Source organism: Pantherophis guttatus, chromosome 4 (assembly GCF_059756535.1).
Source record: "Pantherophis guttatus breed Tessera chromosome 4, ASM5975653v1, whole genome shotgun sequence".
Lineage (NCBI taxonomy): Eukaryota > Metazoa > Chordata > Lepidosauria > Squamata > Colubridae > Pantherophis > Pantherophis guttatus.
This window is the reverse complement of record NC_142066.1, coordinates 42,275,826-42,298,404: the sequence shown is the minus strand read 5'-3', so window position 1 is coordinate 42,298,404 and position 22,579 is coordinate 42,275,826. Positions and strand designations below refer to the sequence as shown.

The following is a 22,579-nucleotide window of genomic DNA, read 5'->3' as shown; positions in this document are numbered from 1 at the left end:
TCACCTCACTGGGATGTTATTGTAGGGAAAATGGGAGGAGGAAGGTGTGTTGCATATATTTGCTGCCTTGAGTTATTTGTAAAAGTAATAAAGGTGGGATAGAAATCTATATAAATAAAAATGTAAATGTTCGTTTGTACATAACCGGACATCTCCGAAAGTTCTTCACTGATTGCTTTCAAATTTTGACACAACGTTGCATTTGACTACGGGCGTATTTTTATATACCTATATTATATACATGTCACACCTGTGACAGGTAAAAACATGAAAACATTGGAAAACATTGAAAGACATTGACAAACATTGAAAAACACTGCCATCTGCTCGACGTAAAACCAACATGGCAGCCTTCCAGCTCTGATTACGCTCAACAGATTTCTGCTCCTTATATTTAGACTCCATATTGCTTCCAAGAAACTGTGCATTTGGAAGGCAGAGATGCCACCAGTATATGGCCCTCGTCAGCTGGCTCCCCGCTGGGAAGCCCTCGCAGCTGGCACTTCTAGGGCTGGGCGGGGCCCACCCGAGCCTGGCTCTGACCTCCCCCTCCCCTGGCCACCCTGTAAACTAGCCTCACCCGCCACTGCTGCCCATCCCCCTCGCCAGCCACTCTCGGGGCTCCCTCCAAAGAACACCTGGCAACGAGGCTACCTGGGTTCGCCAAGCGGGAACCCTCCATCCCTCACCTGGCCCGAATCGCGCCTGGCCCAGCGCTACCATGGGCCCCAAGGTCAGAAAGACCAGCCGCTAACCAGCGCTATGCGAATCCAGTTGGTGAGCGGGAGATGGAGGCAACTGGAGCCTTGGGGTCGCCTTTGACCAGTGCCACCTTTGATTCCCAGGTGGGCGCTCTGGCAGTTCATGGAGTCTACATGAAAATTTCAGCCTCTGGCAGAAAAGGGGCTCCGGGGAGGCTTCGGGGGGCGGAAATGGGCAGGAGGGAGGATGGCCGGCCCTCCTTTGTTTCGCCTGGAAGAGTGGGGGATTTAATAATTCCCCTGCTCTTGGCAGGCGGGGGAGGAGAACTGCGCAGCAGGGGTCCAGTGGGGTGTGCGTGGCTCCTGGCTTTGCCGCTTTCTTCCTTTGGGCGGGAAGCCCCAAACCAGCCTCGAATCCCTGCCGCACCCCCTCCCTCCCTCCCTTCCCTTCCCTGCTATGCATCTCCCCATCGAGCCCCCAGAGAACATCTGTGTAGGGAGGACTCCCTCCCAAGTTTCTGCTGTGGTGCGGAGAGCTGCGAAGGCCTGCCCTGAAAAGGTAAGGGCGATGGTGGGGGATGCAGAAGAGGCCGGACCAGAGACAGAGATAACAGAGAGAGAGGGAAAGAGAGAGACATAGAGAAATACAGAAAGATGGGGTGGGAGAGAGAGGGTGGGAGAGAGAGGGAACAGAGAGAGATACAGAGAGAGGGGAAGAGAGAGAGAGAGACATAGAGATACAGAGAGAGTGGGGGGGGAGAGAGAGAGAGACATAGAGATACAGAGAGAGGGGGAGAGAGAGACACATAGAGAGATACAGAGGGGGGAGAAAGACATAGAGAGATACAGGGGGGATAGAGAGACATAGAGATACAGAGAGAGGGGGAGAGAGAGACACATAGAGAGATACAGAGGGGGGAGAGAGACATAGAGAGATACAGGGGGGATAGAGAGACATAGAGAGATACAGAGAGAGGGGGAGAGAGAGACATAGAGAGATACAGAGGTGGGGAGAGAGAGACATAGAGAGATACAGGGGGGAGAGAGAGACAGAGATACATAGAGAGGGGAGAGAGAGAGAGAGAGAGATACAGAGAGAGGGGGGAGAGAGAGACATAGAGAGATACAGGGGGGAGAGAGAGACAGAGATACATAGAGAGGGGAGAGAGAGAGAGAGAGAGATACAGAGAGAGGGGGGGAGAGAGACACAGAGAGATACAGAGGGAGGGGAGAGAAAGAGACATCAGCTGGGTAGGCGTGGCTCGGGGGCTGTCATGTGACTGATGAAAGTGAGTGATGTCGAGTTGGCCACGCCCACCAAATGTTCGTGGAGAGTTTGGAAGTTCAGCCTTGCTCTTTTAGCCCAGCGGAAGCACCAGACTGGGCCACAGCAACGCGTAGCTGGGTACAGCTAGTAAATTAATAAAATTCTAAAGTATAAAGTACAAGGTGGGTTCATTCAAAAGATCTAGAAATAGAAACTATGTCCACAAATGGAAAGGAAAGCAATTGATGCTTGCTATCTCCTAATAGAGTGGAAGGGAAGAAACAAAGAAATGTATGAGTTGAGAGGCACAATAATCACCATGCATTCATCTGGCCAATATCATTGCCAAAACAGAAGTGACGTAATTCAAACAGCAGTCTGTTATATCAGCTTCATTTCCAGCTGGTTGTGGCATATGAGATAAGCATCTTAAGACTCCCAGACAGAAAAGTCTTTCATCTTCATATATGCATGTTTCATGGGAAGTAACATTAACTTTTTCAAAATTACTTCCACCTTGTAATTAAAATTTTCATTTTGGTAGGAAGGCCAACTCCTAGTGTTGACAAAGGTACACAGTGCCCCCTAAAGGATCTGATAAACTAACCCATGCTGTGAGGTGTGAAAAGATGAAAATTAGCTTTTGTGCCCAAGCGGACCTCTTCTGTGTAAAGGGAAATCTACTGAAAGTCAGATTGTGCTTTTACAATTCCATCAAGTCTTTTGAAAATGGCTTTACTCTTTAGATAACTTTTGATTTGCTGGTTGGACCCAGAGCATTTTCTTGATTGGGCAAAGCAACAGATATTCTAGAGTAGTGGTTCTCAACCTGTGGGTCGGGACCCCTTTGGGGGTCGAATGACCCTTTCACAGGGGTCGCCTAAGACCATCGGAAAACACATATTTTCAATGGTTTTAGGAATAATTTTATGGTTGGGGGTCACCACAACATGAGGAACTGTATTAAAGAGTCGTGGCATTAGGAAGGTTGAGACCCATTGTTCTAGAGGCTTTTGTCCCCATTCTCCACTCTATTATAAAATCAGTGCTCAGGAGAAACTCATGTGTAAACAAAAAGGACCAAGATCATGTTCCTACACAATCAATATCCAAACACCGCCCCATTTCCCTCCACAATACTTTCTACAATAAACATATATAAGTTGAAACCCAGGACCTTCAGTAATAATTAAGCATGGTAGTTTCTTTTTTTGCTGACTGCTTGATTTTATAGTATTCTGTTTAGGTAATAGTTGTTTTCCCTCTATTTTTCTCCCCCGCCCCCACCATAAAATCCTTTTTTCTATCCAAAGTTTTGCCTTCATGCATTTTATAAGGAATGTCATACTAAAATATTTCCCATGCTACCCCGTCTGTTTCAGAATAGCTACAAGATTTGTTCGGTTTTCTGGGTTATTTAGCCTGGTAGCTCAAAAACATCATTTTCACAGAACTGAGCTGAGGGAGTTAGTTCTGGTAGAAGAGCCTAACAATTGACTAGTTGGAATGAATAGTCAGCATTATTCCAACTTTAGAATGCTTTCTGCTAAGGTACGCTTGGAATGTGTTCTGCCAGTAGATTTTAAAATTCTCTCTCTCTGGTTTGATAAGAGGTGGTGATTTCTGTAAAGTCTTTGATGGACTGCAAACCAGAGAGGGTTTCAGCAGGTTCTGACCAGTTCTGGAGAACCGGTAGCGAAAATTTTGAGTAGTTCGGAGAACCGGTAGTAAAAATTCTGACTGGCCCCACCCCCATCTGCCTCCCAATTCCCAGCTGATTGGGAGGAAATGGGGATTTTGCAGTAACCTTCCCCTGGAGTGGAGTGGGAATGGAAATTTTACAGTGTCCTTCCCCTGCCATGCCCACCAAGCCATAACCACAGAACTGGTAGTAAAAAAATTTGAAACCCACCACTGCTGCAAACCCTGATAAAGGGAGTGGTACAGGTAGTTCTTAACTTACATTCATTTTTTGACCATTCACAATACAACGGTACTGAAAAGAGTGACCTATGATTGTTTTTCACACTTACGACTATCGCAGCATCCCCATGGTCATGTGATCAAAATTCAGCTGCTTAGCAGCTTGGATATATTTATTATGGTTTCAGTGTCCCGGGGTCTCATGATTACCTTCTGTGACCCTCTGACAAGCAAAGTCAATGGCGAAGCCATATTCACTTAACAACTGTGTTATTAACAACTGCAGTGATTTACTTAACATCTGTGGCAAGAAGGTCATAAAATGGGACAAAACTGACTTAAGAACTGTCTTGCTTAACAATGGAAATTTTGGGCTCAATTGTGGTTGTAAATTGAGGATTACAAGTATATCCCTGATATAGGTAAATACAACACAATTGCATTTCCCACTTTTATTTTAAAGCACTTATAAAAGACTGGCAATGCAAGAATAGCCTTCCCCACCTGATTTCCTCCATGTGCAAATTGCAAAACCCACAACTTTCAATTAGATTGGGGAAAGTTACTTGGAAATAGCAAGTTTAGGTAAAAACACTCTTTTAAGAGATGGAGATGCTTAGAGCGTAGTACATTCTGAGTAGTTTAGAAAATAATTTTCATCAGTCCCAGCCACCAGATGACCCTCAAAATCTTTGTATCAAAGAAGTTGCCTACTCTGCTCCAAGTATCTTTTGGAATAGGAGAAGTATGAAATATACTATTATAGTTAAGTAACTCCAACTATCAGAAAATAACAGCTGATCCAAAGAAACAGCAACTGCAGAAAGAATCTATATACTCCTAATTTTGGAGACATTTTAAGAGGAAAAAGCCCCTTGTCGCCCCGTCCCCTCCCCCATCTCCCTCCCCACACCTGCAAAGGAATTTTGGAAAAAAGACTTTGAGGGCGTTAAAAAAAAAAAAAGGCCACAACACACAGAGACAAAAGCCACAGGTCTGAACGCTTCTTTAATGCCCGGAACCTCGGCTTAGAAGCCCTCCTTTTCCCTTGTTCGCGGGACGTTTTATCTGATACACATCCGGGGGGATACCGTTCTTTGGAGCCCTTCCGGAGTCATAGATTTCCTGCTTCCGGTTCTGGAGGGGGGGGGAGAGAAATTGTCCGGGGGTGGGGGTGGGGCGGCAAACGGTCGTCTTCTTGAGGATTTCTTAAACGGAAAGAAGAGCGGCAGAGAAAAAAAGCTGCGCTATAGGTGCTTAGAGGCCAGGAACGGTTGTTAAGGTGCCGACCTTTCAGCTGGCTCCTTTTGAGGTATTTTGATCTGCAACCCCAACCAGGCATCTGTCAAAAGGTTGCTGCCCGCCATTCGTCACAGCAGGTCGCTTTGGACCGTGGAATCGCCGGCTGCTGTCGCCGTTCCTGTTGGTACCTCCAGCCGGAAGGTCCTCCCGAAAAACTCTCAGAAAGAGGCTGCTGGCTTCGGTGGTCCAAGTGTGGCTTGTGAGTAGTTTGGCATCCACCTGCCTGACTAATTTGTTTCTCAGTGTCTTTTATATCCTTTGTTTTTTGAACAATTTTTTTTTAATTATTTTTTAAAAACACATAAACATACAAAAATCTTTTCAGAACGAGCCATTGATCCGGTCATAAGTAGGTACGATTACTAATTCCTCTTTAACAAAAGCTTTTTCCAAATCCCCTCTAATTACCATAAAAAAAAAGAATTTTTTTTCCTAACTTATATCATTTTACACAAATCAATTACCTTCTATTATTTCACCACAAATGTTAATTTTCAAATAACACAACTTCATTTTCTCTAACATTATTGCCCTAAATTCTATCTAAAAAAAGAAAAAATTCTTAAAATCCATTACGCTAATCTTAAAATCCTTAAATCAATATTATTTCAATTTCTTTTCCTTTTAACATGAATGGATATATTTTAAAGACATAAATCAACAAAATATAGTGTCTTTTATATCTTTAAAGTTTTAAAGACCTTTAATATAGGCTTAGCCTGTATTAACCTATTTAATCATCCTGTAAATATGTTTTATATGTTATTTCTCCTTAATTCTCCACTTCTAGCCATGGGATTTATTTCAATCTGATTCCTATGTAAAAGTATCTGCTTCTTTGTATCTGGCATTATATTTCATTAGCGAGAGTTAATTTGATATCTTCTTGTTAGAAGAGAGTTGGCTTTGTCCTGGATTGTCCAGCTACGTCTACATGACGCGTCATGGCAAGAACTGTACAGCAGGAGCTGTCTACACCTACCATGAAAAGAAAAAAGACACAGGTGAGGTGGCCACAGACTGAAGTGTACATCCTGTGCTTCCTTAGTTGAGTGGGGAAATGTTTGCCTCTCATTGCAATAATGGAATTGCATGTGGAAATCCAAAGCAATTTTTCTTAGCCTGTTTCTGCTATAAGTGCTGAACTGCAATTTTCATTCTATGCTGCTAGCATATCAGTTGGCATGCTGGCTAGGGATGACAGGAAATCATATTCAGGAAAAGCAATCCACAGTGCAGGAAATTATATGAAGAGGATGTCTTAAGAAGGATAGGAGAAATGTATTGTTAAACTAAGAATAGCTACAAACATTTTCTTTCCATTATTCAGTGGAAAGAAAAGGTTTTCATGAAATCCCTAGGTCTTGTCGGCTAGCATCCTCTGTGTGTAGTTTATATTGCTTTTATAGAAAAAAGTTCAGACGATTGTCACAAAGTTTGGGAGTAATTTCTCTCCCCCCCCCCCCAACCTCTGCTTGCTCACAATTTCAGACATAATATAGTGAAAGGATGAAAGCCAGAACCGGGAGGCAGTTACCTTTGTGCTGTTTATGACTAGCTGGATATTGGGAAAACTTCTAGGTTAGTTCAGAGTTTTGGTCACACCCCTGGAGTGTGATTAATACACTCTAGTATTTCATTGAAACTCAGACTTAAACTAATTCACACTACAACTTTTGAAACAAGCTGAGCCTTCTTGGCAAACTCTGCTTTCTGGTTAGAGTGTCATCAGTTGTTATCTTTTGCCAGTTCTAAGTAGCAATCCAGAGCAGCCATTTGAATAGGTTTTTTTTAATACTGCTCTCTTATTGTGACCTTCCCTCTGTTTTTTTCAGCTGCCTCTGGTTATGGGACACAGAACGTCCGTTTGAGCAAAGATGCTGTCAAGGACTTTGACTGCTGCTGTCTCTCCCTGCAGCCCTGCAAGGACCCTGTTGTGACGTAATTATCAGATGGGATCCATTTGAAATACTTCAAAGTCTTATGCTGAAGTCTGCCCTGTGTATCTTTTATTTAACTTTATCAGTAATGTAATCTCTAAAAACAAAAGATAATTGCCCCTGTCCAGTATCATTAATTTATTTGTTCCTTTGATAGATATGGCTGTTGATTTATTTATTTTTTTTACAAATGTAGAGGCCTTTTTAGTGTGTAATTGTACAGATAAAATGATGTGCACCTTTTACCACTTGACAGCACTTTATTATTTGCATGACACATTTAGTGCTGGCCCAAGCCTTGTTTTGGAAGCATATTTGGAAATTTAAGGGTGAAATAGATGCACTTTGCCTTTTAAATCCTCCCAGGTATGTGTGTATATATATATATATATATTTCTTTTTCTTTTTCGTAGGCTTTTATGTGCATATTCTTTCTAGCCAGGTTTTACCTACGTAAGCTAAGATGTTCTTCAGCCCTAGTTCTGTGAAATCTCATTCACAAGCCCAGAAACTTGTGAATGAGATTTCACAGAACTAGGGCTGAAGAACATCTTAGCTTATGTAGGTAAAACCTGGCTAGAAAGAATATATATATATATATATATATATGACTATAATTTTTACTTTTTACAGGGTCAGGGGAGGGGGAAGAACCCACAAGAATCACCTTTATCTCTTTTGTGCCCTTCCTGCACAATCGTAATTCTGTTGGTGCCATTCTCCTGCCTTTGTTTGGAAATAATTACCTTCTGTTTCTAGAACATAAATTCAATATGTCTGTGCCATTATGCCCCCTCTCTGGAAATTTAAGTCTAGCTATGAAACACAGATCAGGTACTTCATGTATCCATTGTTACACATGAAATGTTTTATGAGAACTATTTTATGCATTATAGCATTGTGATCCTCCACAGATTGCTATTTCTGATTATCAACTGTGCAAGAAAAAGTTTATTTTGCGGGGGGAGAGTCGGTGAACAATGGGGCAGAATACAGGAACTGTTACAGAATTGGGAATGATGTGGACAAGTTTGAAAGCAACAAAGGTCAGCGAGAAATGGGGTATAGCTCCATTACCAGTCCTGGCTTTTGTCTGCAGTTCTGTAAAAAACACGCTTTTCTGTCAAACTGGTATCTGTAGAGGCTGTCTTCTGTTAACTGCCTTGTTTAGTGTCTGTTCAAATTTAGAACTGCACTGAAAAAGTAGTTTTACAGCCACCCCTGAATTTATGACTGTCACAGTGTCTCCATGATCACAATTTGGGCCCTTGGTAATTGGCATGCATTTATAGTGGTCACAGTATTCCACAGTCACATGATTACCATTTGTGAGCTTCACAACCAGTTTCTGACAAGCTAAGTCAAAGGAGAAGCTGGCAATAAACTGCAAGTTGTGATCACATGGCATTGTGCTTAATGACCTAGGATAATTTGCTTAATGAATGCTGTGGAAGCAGCATCATAAATCTGGGATAGCCATGTGTTATTTCACTTAAATATGTCAGTAAAGGAGTTGCTGTTCTTACTTGCAGTCTTTAAGTGAGGATATCTATGCATGCGAAGATACTAGACTTCTTTTTTTTTTATTGCAAAAGTTTTACAATTACATTTTCACCCCTTTCCCCCCCCCCACCTCCCCCCCAAACTTCCCAACCTCCCTAACCCTCCCTAACCCTCCCCTCCCCCCAGACTTCCCTATAATATATTCATACTCATAAAAAACCCTTAATATAACACTCATATATAAACTTGAACCCCTCCCTCCCCTGTATAATTTCTCTCTTTACCTCATTACATTAAAATATTTCCAATACATTATTTTCAAATAAAAGCTATTTGATACTTTCTAGTTTGATATTTGTTCTGAACATATTCTATCCACCTTTTCCATTCCCATTCATAAGTCTCTTGTGAACAATCTTTTAAATATGCTGAAATCTTCGCCATCTCTGCAAAACTGGCCATCTTCAAAGTCCATTCCTCGATAGTGGGCAAAGCTTCATTCTTCCAGTATTTACCTATCAACAATCTTGCTGCTGTTATCATATACAATATCAATTTTGTTTCACCCAATGTAAAACCCTTAACTATACCCAATAAAAACAACTGTGGAGAAAATTGAATTTTTTCCTTCAAAACATTCTGCATGACCCACCAAATTTTTATCCAAAAAGCTTTAACTTTCCTACAGGTCCACCAAACATGATAATACGTAGCATCCAAACATTCACATCTCCAACATTTTGGCTGAACATTAGGGTACATACATAACAACTTTTTGGGATCTAAATGCCATCTATAAAAAATTTTATAGAAATTTTCCCTCAGGTTCTGCGACTGTAAATTTAACATTCTGAACCCAAATTTTTTCCCATGTTTCCAACATCACTGGTTCTTCAAAATTTTGTGCCCACTTAATCATACAATCTTTAACTAATTCAGTTTCTGAATCCCTTTCTAGCAAAACATTATAAAGCCTTTTGATATGCATTGGACCTTTCTCTCTTATATGTCTAACCAATTCTTCCTCGTGCAACATAATACCAGTTTTTTGGTCCTCTTTCCATTTCAATTGTAATTGATTATATTGTAACCAAGTTAAATTAATCCCTTCGTCCAACAGTGTCTGCAATGTCTTCAGCTGCCATCTGCCCGCATCTGTAAAAAGAACCTCTTTGTATAAACCCCCCCCCGAGTGACATTATATTTGTATTCCACAAAGTATGACCAAGATCCAGCCATAGCGGTATTTTATAATCCCATTTGAGTCGATGCTTCTTCCAAACTCTCATCAAAGAATCTCTAAGTATATGACTTTTAAATACTTTATCAACTTTGTCATCATAAAATAAATAATCATGCCATCCAAATTCAAGATCAAAACTTTCTGCATTCAGTATTCCAGCCTTTTTACTTCCAAACCAATCACTTGTTAAAGTTAAAGCTGCTGCGTCATAATATAGCTGTAGGTTTGGAAGTTTAAGACCTCCTCTTTCTGGAACATCTTGCATAATTTTCAATTTCACTCTCGGCTTCTTCTCGTTCCAGACGAACTTATTCACTCCAGATTGCCAAACTTTCAATTGTTTATCACTTTTAAGCACCGGAATCATTTGAAACAAAAAAAGAAATCTTGGCAAAATATTCATCTTAACTGCTGCTATTCTTCCAAGTAGAGACAGCTGCAGTTTTTTCCAAGTCTCCATATCTTTCTGCACCTCTCGCCACAACACCTCATAGTTATTTTGAAACAATTTCATATTTGATTCTGCAACCTGAACTCCTAGATATTTTACCTTAGGTACAGTCTCAAAACCTGCCCTCCTTTCAAGCTCATGTTTACGATCTTGTGTCATGTTTTTAGCTATCATTTTAGTCTTTTTTGGATTCAATCTAAAACCTGAAACTTTACCATAGTCTTGTATAATGTCCTTCATCAAGATTATTGATTCCATTGGTTGTGATAGGGTAACAACCAGATCATCTGCAAATGCCTTTATTCTGTAATCCTCTTGCCTGATCTTTATACCTTTCAAAATATTAGAGTCCCGTATTGTATTTAGCAAGACTTCTAGTGTTAAAATAAATAAAAGTGGGGACAACGGACATCCCTGTCTTGTTCCTTTTTCAATTTTAAACTCTGTTGTCAGACTTCCATTAATTATGATCTGTGCCTTTTGCTCTTGGTAAATTGCCGAAATCGCCTGTATAAATTGATCCCCAAAGTCCATCTTTTTCAAAGTCTTTAATAGAAAATTCCAATCCACTCTATCAAAGGCCTTCTCTGCATCCAAAAAGACCAGCACTGCAGGGATCTGTTTATTCTTCTCAAGATATTCCAATAAATCTATTACTTGCCTTACATTATCCTTCATATATCTGCCCTCGATAAATCCCGCTTGATCATCATGAATCACCTTTTGAATTACTGGCATCAACCTGTTGGCTAGTACTTTCGCAAAAATTTTATAATCTGTATTCAAAAGAGATATTGGTCTATAGTTCTCTGGTTTTTTAGGACCAATTTGTTCTTTTGGTATCAAAGATATGTAAGCTGTTGTCCATGATGGGGGTATTTTACCCCCTTGCTGAATATTGCAAAATAAATCTCTAAGTTGTTCCACCATTTCAGCTTGCAAAGTTTTGTAGTACACTGCAGTCAAGCCGTCCGTGCCAGGAGCTTTGGCTGTTTTTAACTGTTTAATTGCTACTATTATCTCCTCCTCTGTTATAGGATAATTCATTCTTTCCTTTTGTTGATCAGTAATTTTTGTAACTCTTTTATCGTTTAGATATTTTTCTATAAGTCCATTCTGCACCTCCTCTTTAGCATATAATTTAGTATAATAGTCCACAAAAGCTTCTTTAATTAATTTTTGTTGAAAAATTTCTTTCCCTCCAATATCAATACTATCAATAGTCCGTATACTTTGTTTTTTCCTCAATGTGTAAGCCAACCATCTGCCCGGTTTATTAGCATTACAAAATGTGTTATGCTTCGCATATTGTAAATTTGTTGCAACTTGTTCCGCCATAAGCATTTGAAATTGGTCTTTCAAAAGTTTTATAGCACTACGTATTCTTTCATCTGTTGGATTTTTAATAAGTAGCTGTTCTTTATTCTTTATTTCTATTTCCAATTCAGATCTTTTCTTTTGTCGGAACAGTCTATGTTTAGAGTTCATGTAGATAAGTACCCCTCTCATATAAGCTTTACTTGCATCCCACACAATTTCAATTGGGGTACCTTTATTCAAATTATTTCAAAAAATTCTTTCAGATGCTTTTTAAGTTCTGTTGTATTTTTTTCATATCTAAACAAATTCTCATTTAATCTCCAAGAACGTCTCTCAACCTTATCCATCTCCATTTCTATCCATACTGGGCTATGGTCAGTCAAAGTTCTTGGAAAAATCTTTGTTCTTTTTGTCTTAACAAGTAAATCATCTGTCAACAAAATAAAATCAATCCTAGAGAAGGATCTGTGTCTGTCAGAAAAAAAAGTATAGTCCAATTCTTTTGGATTATGTATTCTCCAAATATCTTTTAGTTCCATATCTTCTTTCATGTCAAAAAAGGTCTGTGGTAATCTGATTCTAGACTTTGCCAAACTCTTTTTATCTAATTTAGAATCAATTACTCCATTCCAGTCTCCCATAATTAAAATAGATCTGTAATCCCATTGCAATATTTTAGTATGTAACATCTTATAGAAATAGTCCTGTTGTTGATTGGGAGCATAAATCCCAATCAGAAGAATTTGGCCATTTGCTGTAGACAATTCAATTGCTACAAACCTACCATCTTCATCTGTTTCTATAACTTTAGCTGTTAACTTTTTATTTACATAAATTACCACACCATTCTTTTTTTGCGAAGTTGAAGATATAAAATGTATTCCTAGTTTGGAGTTTATCAAATATTTTTGATCTTGAGTTGTGATATGCGTTTCTTGTAAACAAATTATATCATTATTAAATTGTTTCAAATATGTAAATAATTTCTTCCTTTTCTGTGCTGAATTCAACCCATTAACATTCCAGGATAAGCACTTAAACATCATCAGCCTCTTTCTGGAGCAAAGAGCAAAATAATTGAAGATCATCCAAAAGCTTCGATCTCGCTCCTCCCATAGCTCCAATCTCTTGTGCAGTACTCTTATCTGCCTCCTTGTCTTGTCTTTCCTGTTGTTGTTGTTGCTTTTGTTTAAGTAACTTAGCTTGAGCTCGAGTTATACATTGATCCTTAACTTCAATCATCCGAACCGAGTCCAAGATTGGAGAAGATTCCAGCAAGGGCTCATCCAGAAAACCTCCTTCTGCACCTTGCACTTCTTCTAATTCCTGCTTAGACTGTTCTTGCAGTTCTCGTTGAGGTTGCTTCTCTTCACTCTCTTTAATCTCCAAAACTGTAGATGTACGTGGAGATGGTGTTCTTTCCTTAAGAATAGTAGTGTAGAAGTGCTGTGCCTTCTCCACGGTATTCAAACGGTATCTTTCTCCCTTGTATCTGAAAATTATGCTGACTGGTGCGTCCCACCGGAAAGGTATCTGTAAATTTTGCAATTCCTTAACAAGAAACCCAAATTCTTTTCTAGCTTTCAGCATTTTAGGAGGTAATTCTTTATAAATTCCAATTCGTGAGCCCCCCACTTGTACAGAAGTGTAAAAGGATTTTTGCAGGATATCGTTTCTTATTTCTCTTTCTGTAAAGTATATGACCACATCTCTAGGTAATTGTCTTTGTCTGGCCACCCAAGAGTTCACTCTGTAAATTTTATCTATTTTGTGAAAAACCACATCTGGATTGACTTGTAAAATCTTAGCCAGGGCCTCAGAACAAACTTGTCTCAAATCCTGTCTTTCCTCCTCTCGAATTCCTCGAAGCCGTATAGCAAACTCCATTGCCCTGAATTGTATCATGACAATCTCGTTTTCAACTCTTTGCATTTTATTATCAGCATCAGCAATTTTATAATCATTGTCTTTCATCTTAACATTAACTTCTGATTTAAGTTCTTCAACTTTATAATCAACTTTCCCAATAAATTCTGCCAGGCCAGATGCCACTTCTGATATTTTTTTGGTCACCTTGTTTTGATTCTGTTTCACCATATCTTTAACTTCATTAATTTCTTGCATAAACTCCTGATGTGATTTTTGAAGTTTATCATCTATCTCCTGATGTGATTTTTGAAGTTTATCATCTATCTCCTGTAGAGATTTTTGAAATTTATCATCCAAAGTTTTAGAAATAAATTCTTTTAAATCTCCCACATCAAATTCTTTTTTCTGAGTCTGTAACTGTTGAGCAGGGGGAAGCTGCGTTTCATGTTTGTGTGTGGGGGATCCCCCCCCTGTTGCCTTCCCTTCCTGCTTCTTTGAGGCCATCCTGCCACGTAAGCTAGTTTTTCTGAAGAGGGAAGTTCCTTTTCCTTTCCCTCCTGCACAAAGACTTCTAAAAAAGTCCCCCAGATTTAGTCAAATAAAACTGAAGTAAAACAAAATCAAATTTTTAGAAAAAGAAATTTTTTCTTTAGGTAAAGTAACTTTGTAGCAGCTTTGTAGCTTTATAGCAAAGCAGAAAGGCTTCACAAATCCACTTTCACTAGCTCGTTAACTCAAATGCTGGGCGCCATATTTTTTCAAATCACTTTCACTCACTCGCTTTCTCTTTTGAATTAAAAAGTCAACAAAGCACTAATACTTGCAATTTTCAAGTTTCTGGATTCAAGTTGGTATTTCCACTGTTTGTTAGGGTTAGTTCCTTTCACTTTAAAAGTTTGCTGCTGCCGGCTTGTTCTGCTGAAGGCAGAATCGTCCCACGCCGCCCGGAGTCTCCGCAGGTTGGGAGGGAGCCGCGCCTGTTTTTCCCCCAGAAACAATTCCCTGGGGGGTTACAGGGGCTCAACCTGTGCCCTGCTGTCTCTGCTCCTACAATCTTCAAGATTTCGGAGTTTTCGAGCCGCTCCTCGTTCGCGGGGCGGCTCTACAGGCGGCGGGGCTGGCGGTCTTTAAAAAAACACCGCCGTCGCCGAAGCTTGCAAACCGGAAGTCCAAGATACTAGACTTCTTGAATTCTGTTGGTTTCATCTCTCTCCTCCCTGACCCTGAAACTTTACCATGTGTTTCCTGAGCCACTTTTTTGAAGCCCATAAAGCTCCCTCTAATTGTAATGGCATGGTTTCTTGACATTTTGTCACACAAATTAAAAAGTATCTCAAAATAGGCTTAGTGTAATTAAAAATTAAAAAACCCTTCCAACTTCCTGCCCCAATCTCAAAAAAAAAAAAAAAAAAGAACTCTATAGCCCTAACCATTTGCTTCTTCTCTGTAACTGTCTCAAAAGGGTTAAGGGTCATTCTGGACATTAAAAACATGCCCTATCTTGCCATTCAGTTATATATGTTATGACTTTTCAGATGTATCTTAGAATACAGGAACCAATAACTGAATATGATTATGCTCTGAAATTCTCACTGTAGTCAAAGAGGCATGGGGGCTTTAGGACTTGGGTTATGCTGGGTTTAAAAGTGATATTTATCTTGCTCCCCTCCCCCCCTTTTCCAGCCCTGATGGATACCTCTATGAAAAAGAAGCTATCCTGGAGTATATCCTACATCAGAAAAAGGAAATTGCACGACAAATGAAGGTATGCCAATATAGAGAGCTACAAAGATGGCTGGGTTCATACGTAATTGTCAATTTTAATAGATATATTGGAAGACTGTGCCTTAAAAAGCTAGCAAATGAAAGAAGATGCAGAAAATAACTGAATCCCAGCAACATATAATATCTATGGCCATGATGGCGAACCTATGGCACGCGTGGCCAAAGTGGCACATGAAGTCATGTGGCCCGGCATGCGTGGCCTTGCCTGTTTGTCTTCCAGGTTTCTGGTGTGCATGCGTGTGTAATGATCAGCTGTCCTTCACGAGGCTAGCAGTGCAGAAAACCGGTGTGTACATGCACACCGGCCAGTTGATTGTTAGGTGCGCATGCAGGCTAGGACCCAGAAGTTTGGCTTTTCCGGAGTGCGGCCCTGACAAGCATGCGTGCACACACACAATATTTCATGCAACCTTTTCAACACGCGTTGCTGAAAAGGTTTGCCATCACTAATCTATGCTATAGAACATGAAAATTAACCCAGTAAATGTGACTTAGCTGAAGTGAGTTTAGTATGGTTTCTTTAGTGGGCATTCTGCATTTTTATAAGGACTTAGTAGTGGGTTCCACCTTAGCTACCAGTTCAGAACTGTGAGTGGGCGCGCATGCGCGCTTGCTTTGCTTGCTTGTGGCGCTTCTGCGCATGCGCAGAGCGTCCATTATGACATCCGGGCAGGTGGCCAGAGCCTCCTGCTGCTGCCACTATCGGTTTGCCCAAACCAGGGCAAACTGGTAGAAATCCACCACTGGACTTAGATGATACTTTATCTTTGTAACAATTCACATGAATTATTTTAGTCTTCTTTTCATAGGCCTGATATTCAGTAGCATTTATCCAGATCAAAAGCCTTTATCCTCTGTCAGTGATTCACTGTAGGCTCAGTTTGAGGCAAAAAAATGTTCAAAGTCTCTGACAATCATTGATTAATGGCCAGGAAGGGCTGATATTATCTGACCAATGAGGCTGCAAGACTTAAGAAACAGTCTGTTCAAGAAAGGATGCGGAAATAGATGTAGAAACAAGAAAGATTTTTAGTGGTTATTCAGTTTTGCTCTATAAACATCTTTGAGAAATTTCTTCTAGAATTAATATATAAACATTATATAACAATATATTTAGGATTTGACTGAAAACTGCAGATGAACTCCATAGCTGTGACCAAATTTTGTTTCTTTTGCTTTGTCCTGGCGATTTTAATGTACCAGGCTAGAAAGCAGGAGTTCAAGTTCCACCTTAGTTGTGGAAACCAGCTCGGTGATTTGGGCCAATCACTCTCCCAGCCCATTTCTCCTCAGATGTGGTTCTTGTGGGGAAAAGATAAGGAGGAAAGTGTGCTGGATATGCTTGCTGCCTTGAGTTATTTGTGAGATACAAATAAATAAATACATTCTCTTCCTAGAACTGGAAGATAAATTTATAAAATAGGGAATGTCTGAACTAAGTTTCTTTAGTAAAAGTTGATATGGACCTTATTGGCCATCGATTCCTGACTTAAAAAGAGATTTAAGTGTTAACAGAGGCATCCTGTCTTTTGGTCAGTCTTGGATTCAGAGTATCAAAAAATAAAAAGGGCACACAATGATTCTTGTATATTTTAGTTGCCATATCTTCAAATCCCATTCTGGAGGCTAGAGAAGAGTCATGGGAATGACTCTTCTTTTTCCCTTTTCAGGTGATATTGCTACATTAGAGGAATGTAGATCAAAAAAATCAGCACTTTTTAGCAAGACTATATCTCTACTAAGCTAGAAGCCACACTCTGTTTTATGTTTATCTCTCAGTTACTTGTTTGGGTATCTAGTATCTTAACTCCTCAGTGCTGTTGTTATAAGGCTGGGATATTGGGATCCATCAAATGTATTTACTCTGTTAGTGCTGCTGTTGGCTGGGCATTCCATAGCTGCAGTCTAGTTTCTTCATCTAATTGCCATCAAGCTTTTCGGTTTTTGGTCAAACTTTTCTCATTTAAAAGAAATTATGAAGCCAACAGCTTTTTTAAACTTTATTTTTGCTTTTAATGAGCACAGTTATCCCCACTACATGTTTGCCCTACATCTCTTATATAGAACAGAAGCATTTGCTTTACAATTGAAATGCTGAAAAGTAGAGCAACAGTGAATGGTTCCTTAGTAAATGCTTCCTTTTTGGCATCTGCAGGCCTATGAAAAACAGAAGAATGAAAAGAAGGCAGAAATGGCAGAGTTGAGCAAGGCTGCTAAAGAATCCCAGGTGAAGAGTTTCCTTGACAAAGAATTGAGCATTGTGAGCAAACCCCTGAATCCCTTTGATCGTCAGTCAGGTAAATCAGGAATGCAAGCAATGTCTAAGCAACTGGTGGTGGAAGGGGGAAATACCTTATATACCTTCTGTGTACATGTATAACAAGAATGGATTCCTCCTACTGCTGTGCCTGGTCTCGTGTAAATTTTAAAGATGCTGCCAAACTTGATAAGAATTGCTCCCATTTTCCCTGTTCTGGTGCTGCTTGCCTTGCAGAAGCAGAGTATTCACAAAGCTCCTATTCATTTTTCTCTGCCTTTTGGCAATGTTTGTAATTCATGGTGCAGTGGCTTGAGCAACCTTAGAAACCAGGGTTGTTGGGGGAGACAGTCTCTTACAAGGGTTGAATAAAAAATGAGGCTCCAGATGAGCCTTGAGATGAGTTCTATGTATATGTGTGCAACACTTAATTGCAGCAGTCAACAAATGATTAAGGTGAGTTTGAAAGCAGAAATAAGTTATTTCCTGCAACATGACAAGTCTGGGCCTCACACTTTGTAAACCACTCAAGAGGAGATTGTGAAGTTGAAGAGATAAACTTCAATTTGTGGAGCTCTTTCATAACAGCTTTAATAAGTTTATCCATTGTTGGAAGAAGTGTGTTTCAAATGTAAATTATGTGGAGAAGTAAATACAAGTAATAAAAGGGCTGATATTTTCTGGGGTTTTTAAATTAAAATATCCCATTATAAACTAAACTTGGGGAGGTGACTTTTTATCAGTCCTTACATACTGTAAAGTCCTTACATACTGTTTCTGTCTTTTTCTCTTAAATTTTTTCCCTACCTTCATTCCATTTTTCAGTTTCACTGTCTCCCCACAATCACCTCTTTTCAAGTTAGCTCTCCTGCTATCATTCTCTTTGCATCAGTGGGAAATGAGTCACCCAGGAAAAATGCAGGCAGTTGCTACAAAAATGAACCCTCTCTTCGAGCATGGAGTAACAATGCTTGTGCTATTCCCATCTTTGTTGAGCTTGGTAGCGCTAAAGTAATGATAGCAATAGCACTTAGACTTATATACTGCTTCACAGTGCTTTTTACAGCCCTCTCTAAGTGGTTTACAGAGTCAGCATATTGCCCCCAACAATCTGGGTCCTCATTTTATCCACCTGGGAAGGATGGAAGGCTGAGTCAACCTTAAGCCTGGTGAGATTCAATCTGCCAAACTGCTGGCAGCTGGCAAGACAGCAGAAGTAGCCTGCAGTACTGCATTCTAACCACTGCACCACCTGGCTCTATGTAATGATGAGGGACACATTTTGGGATGCACAAGAAAAGTACTTCCTGGATCTTTTTACATGTTCTTGACTAAGCATGCACAGAGCCACTGTAACCCATGTGTAAATTGTATGTCAAACAGAAGTACCTCATAAAGGTGGAGGGGATATGTCACCAGTTGTAAAGTAAAACTTGTTTTTAATGATGTGTGAATGTGTATGTATGCCTCTAGAATAGTAAAAAAATGTTTTTAGCAGCACATGAGTGCATATAAAATTATGCACAAGGACACTTGATATTACAACAGCACCCCCTGAACATGTAGATGAATTTCAGTGCTGCTTTATTAAGATTAATTACTTAATTACTATTAAGTAATTAATCTTAATAACTCTGTTCTCTGCATTATAGGAGACCCTCAAGCTGGGCCCAGCAGTGGAGAAAAGGCCAAACAGCTACCAAGTTTTTGGATCCCTTCGCTGACGCCTGAGGCCAAGACCAAAGCCATTCCAAAACCAGTGAGCTATTTTGTCATTCCTTTTTAAGATTCGCCGTTCTTGCCGTTTGACTACATTACAAAGCTAAACTGGCTTAACTGCCGTGGTTTCTATAAAGAATAACCAAAACTCTTAAGCTTGAATTAATATGGTTCTTATTTTGTCATTCTTTTTCAAGATTCTCCTAATGTAGGGGTGTCAAACTCCATTTCATTGAGGGCTGCATCAGGGTTGTGTTTGACCTCGGGGTGGGGGTGGGGGGGCAGAGTGTACGTGCCCAGGGTATGTGTGGCCAGCTCGATGTTACTTGTGTTGGGGGTGCTTGTGGTGGCCCGAGTGCTCTGCCAGAGAAAACAGGCTCCTGAGCTCTGTTTTTGGCTGAGATGGCCTCCTGCAACCTTCTGCCAGGAAAAACGGAGCTCCATTTTCACTGGCAGAAGCACTGTGGGCCAGTCCTTCACTGTTTCCAGGGCAGCACCGCAGGCCAGATCTAAGCACCCCGTGGGCTGGATCTGGCCCCCGGGCCTTGAGTTTGACACCGCTATCCTAATGCCTTCTGTTAGGATAGGTACATCTTGCAGTTTGTGTATGCCACAAAACTAAACCAGCTTATCTGCCATGTCTATAAAGAACTATACAACCTTTAAATCTTGGATTAATGTGGTGCTGTATTCACAAAGCCTTTCTGGAACTAAAAAGTGAAATTTTTTAGTTTCAGAGTTCTTAGGAAAAGTCCTAAATTTTACTTAATGCATTTACTTAATAGCTCTATTGGATCTAGAATTTTTTCCTCCCCAAATCAGAAGCCCTTCTGTTAATCTTGTTTTTCTTTGTTCATGGGTGTTGGTTGAAAGGTATCAAAAGTTTATGCTGCCTTTTCCAAACTGGTCCAGTCCAGATCTGTTGAACCAGAGGTCCCATAACTAGTCATAATGGTTGCTCACCTCTAATATTTAAAAAAATTCACCCATGTTTAAATGATCCCGATATATGAAGGAACTCTTTTTAAAATATTCGAGTTCCTTATTTGCTGATTAAAGATTACTTATGGGGGAGAAATATTTCAGGTTATGTTTTTTTTATTGCATAGATGTTCTGCATTAGCAGATCTTATAAATAAAACATTTGAATTGTGAATATTTGAGGGCTTGCTTATAGCAATATATACTGCTTCACAGTGCTTTACAGCCCTCTCTAAGCAGTTTACAGAGTCAGCCTATTGCCCCCAAACAATCTGGGTCCTCATTGTACTGACCTTAGAAGAATGGAAGGCTGAGTGAACCTTGAGCCACTCAGAATTGAACACCTGGTATGAGCAGTGAGTTAGCCCTGCAGTATTGCATTCTAACCACTGTGCCACCACGGCTTAAAGACAGGATTAGAATACATGTTTCCATATTTATTCTAATCTAACCCATGTGTGATGGTGCATGCCTTTGGGTAGTGTTGATTCCTGGTGACTGCTTGGAGAAGTCTTTGCAGTTTTCTTGGCAGGATTTCAGAAATGGTTTGCCACTGCCTCCTTCTCAAGGATGAAACAGTGACTGGTCCAACGTTACCCAGCTGACTTCGTGCCCAAGAGGACTAGAAGTCACAGCCCCCAGTTTCTAGGGTTATTTTATCTTATCCCAGTTTATCTTATTCATGTCATTTCTTCTAGGACAAGTGTGTGTACTGCCCTATGAGTAGGAAACCACTGAAGCTGAAAGATTTTATCCCAGTGCACTTCACCCCAGTAGATGCTAGTGTAGATCGCGTTGGACTAATCAACCGGCAGGACCGCTACGTGTGTGCTGTCACACGGGACATGCTTGGAAACTCTGTCCCTTGTGCTGTGCTCCGTCCATCGTGAGTAATGAGAAGGGGGTTTTCTGAGAGGAAAGGTTACATATGAGATGAAATCTCTAGTTGGATCCAGGCATAGGAATCTGTCTTACATTTAATATGTAAATGATTTTTTTTTCTCCCCAAGAGGCTCAGTTGTGACTTTGGAATGTGTGGAAAAACTTATCAAGAAGGATATGGTTGATCCAATGAATGGAGAGAAGTTGACTGACAAAGACATCATAGTTTTACAACGGGTGAGATTGACTATTAAAGCACATGTTCTGTGCCTTCCAGAATAGGCAATTTTAGTAGGTATAGTTCCAATACATTTGAAGGGTGGAGAGAGAGCTGATCCAAAATCAATCTTAACATCTTTATGTTGATCTAAATATTGAGAAGTTTCTCAGTAAGATGGCTTTCCTTTAGCCTTCTAAGCAATGACTACTATCTTTTTTTTTATTTGTAAAAGATAACTATCATGTATCTCTCCAGCTATGCTTTGAAATAATTTCTGTATTGTGTGATGTTTGGAAACATTCTAGTGCTTCAAAAATCTGTACCGATATCTATAGAAATAATTTATCTGGGATTATTTGGATTGTGAATGTTACCCCTTGGGCACCTACAGATGTTTGTGGTTTAGCATGTTGTAGAAAACTATTAGCATGTTTTATAAAGCATATCATATATATACTATCATATGTATACTATGATATGGCAGGTTTTAAAATAGCAAGTCTCATGAACGCATCAGTCGTGTTTTGTTAATCCAGGTTTAGGGCAAAATATGATATGCAAATTTGAGGTTAGGGAACTAATTCTGACTCTGAATGCTTCTGAATATTTGTAGAGAATTTCTTCCTCCCAGGGCAATCACACATCCCAAGAATAGCTGTCAAGAAAGAAGTTTGGGCTTCAGTTGTAATGTTGCCCAGCCCAAGCACTGAGCAGAACATAAACCCCATAACCATCAAGGACAGGATAGGGGTGGGTCTTCACTTCACCATGCCATTCCTCTTTCCTTACGAGTTTTCTTTTTTTCCAGGGTGGCACAGGATTTGCAGGGTCAGGCGTGGAGCTGGAAGCCAAGAAATCTCGGCCTGTGATGCAAGCTTAGTATATTCAGATGGAAAAGAAAGGGGTGATTCTCCACCTGATGCTGGCTGCCATCTGCTAGCTTAAAAGAGCTAATATTGCATACAAAGAAAGACAAAGTATCCTGTAATTTTGTAAACCAGACTTACTTAAAAGTTTTTGAAAGAAAGAATTATTAACTTGGGAAATGTGTAATCAATAGCTTATTTTTAGGAGTCATAATTTAATTGTCAAATTTTTCTACCTTGGAAAAGAAAATAGAGGGTGCAGTTCACATAATCAATGTAGTGTATCTCTCACTACATTGTGCTCAGTGTATCTTTTAAATTCATTACTATTAAAAAAAAGTGACATGCTT

At 39.9% G+C, this 22,579-nt stretch overlaps 1 protein-coding gene across 2 annotated transcripts; it reads left to right on the top strand.

Moving 5' to 3' along the window:
• The first annotated feature begins 4,974 nt into the window (after positions 1-4,974).
• NOSIP (nitric oxide synthase interacting protein) lies at positions 4,975-22,577 on the top strand. 2 transcript variants are annotated; one of them, XM_034415375.3, is made up of 9 exons: positions 4,975-5,392; positions 6,087-6,197; positions 7,029-7,134; positions 15,203-15,284; positions 17,460-17,601; positions 19,214-19,320; positions 20,960-21,147; positions 21,272-21,380; positions 22,172-22,577. In XM_034415375.3, exons 2-9 carry the CDS (start codon positions 6,128-6,130, stop codon positions 22,241-22,243), a joined length of 876 nt encoding a protein of 291 aa, XP_034271266.1. In that variant the 5' UTR covers positions 4,975-5,392; positions 6,087-6,127; the 3' UTR covers positions 22,244-22,577. The 2 variants fall into 2 exon arrangements, with proteins under 2 accessions (XP_034271266.1, XP_034271268.1); XM_034415377.3 differs by having other exon boundaries at positions 5,019-5,392; positions 6,090-6,197.
• The last annotated feature ends 2 nt before the right edge of the window (positions 22,578-22,579 follow it).

What these genes read in the sequence shown, in the direction of transcription:
- NOSIP (XM_034415375.3), top strand. Translation starts at nt 6,128, where the DNA reads ATGACGCGTCATGGCAAGAACTGTACAGCAGGAGCTGTCTACACCTAC. An exon ending in TGAAAAGAAAAAAGACACAG is followed by an intron (nt 6,198 to 7,028) that starts GTGAGGTGGCCA and finishes TGTTTTTTTCAG; the next exon opens with CTGCCTCTGGTTATGGGACA. An exon ending in CCAAAGCCATTCCAAAACCA is followed by an intron (nt 19,321 to 20,959) that starts GTGAGCTATTTT and finishes CATTTCTTCTAG; the next exon opens with GACAAGTGTGTGTACTGCCC.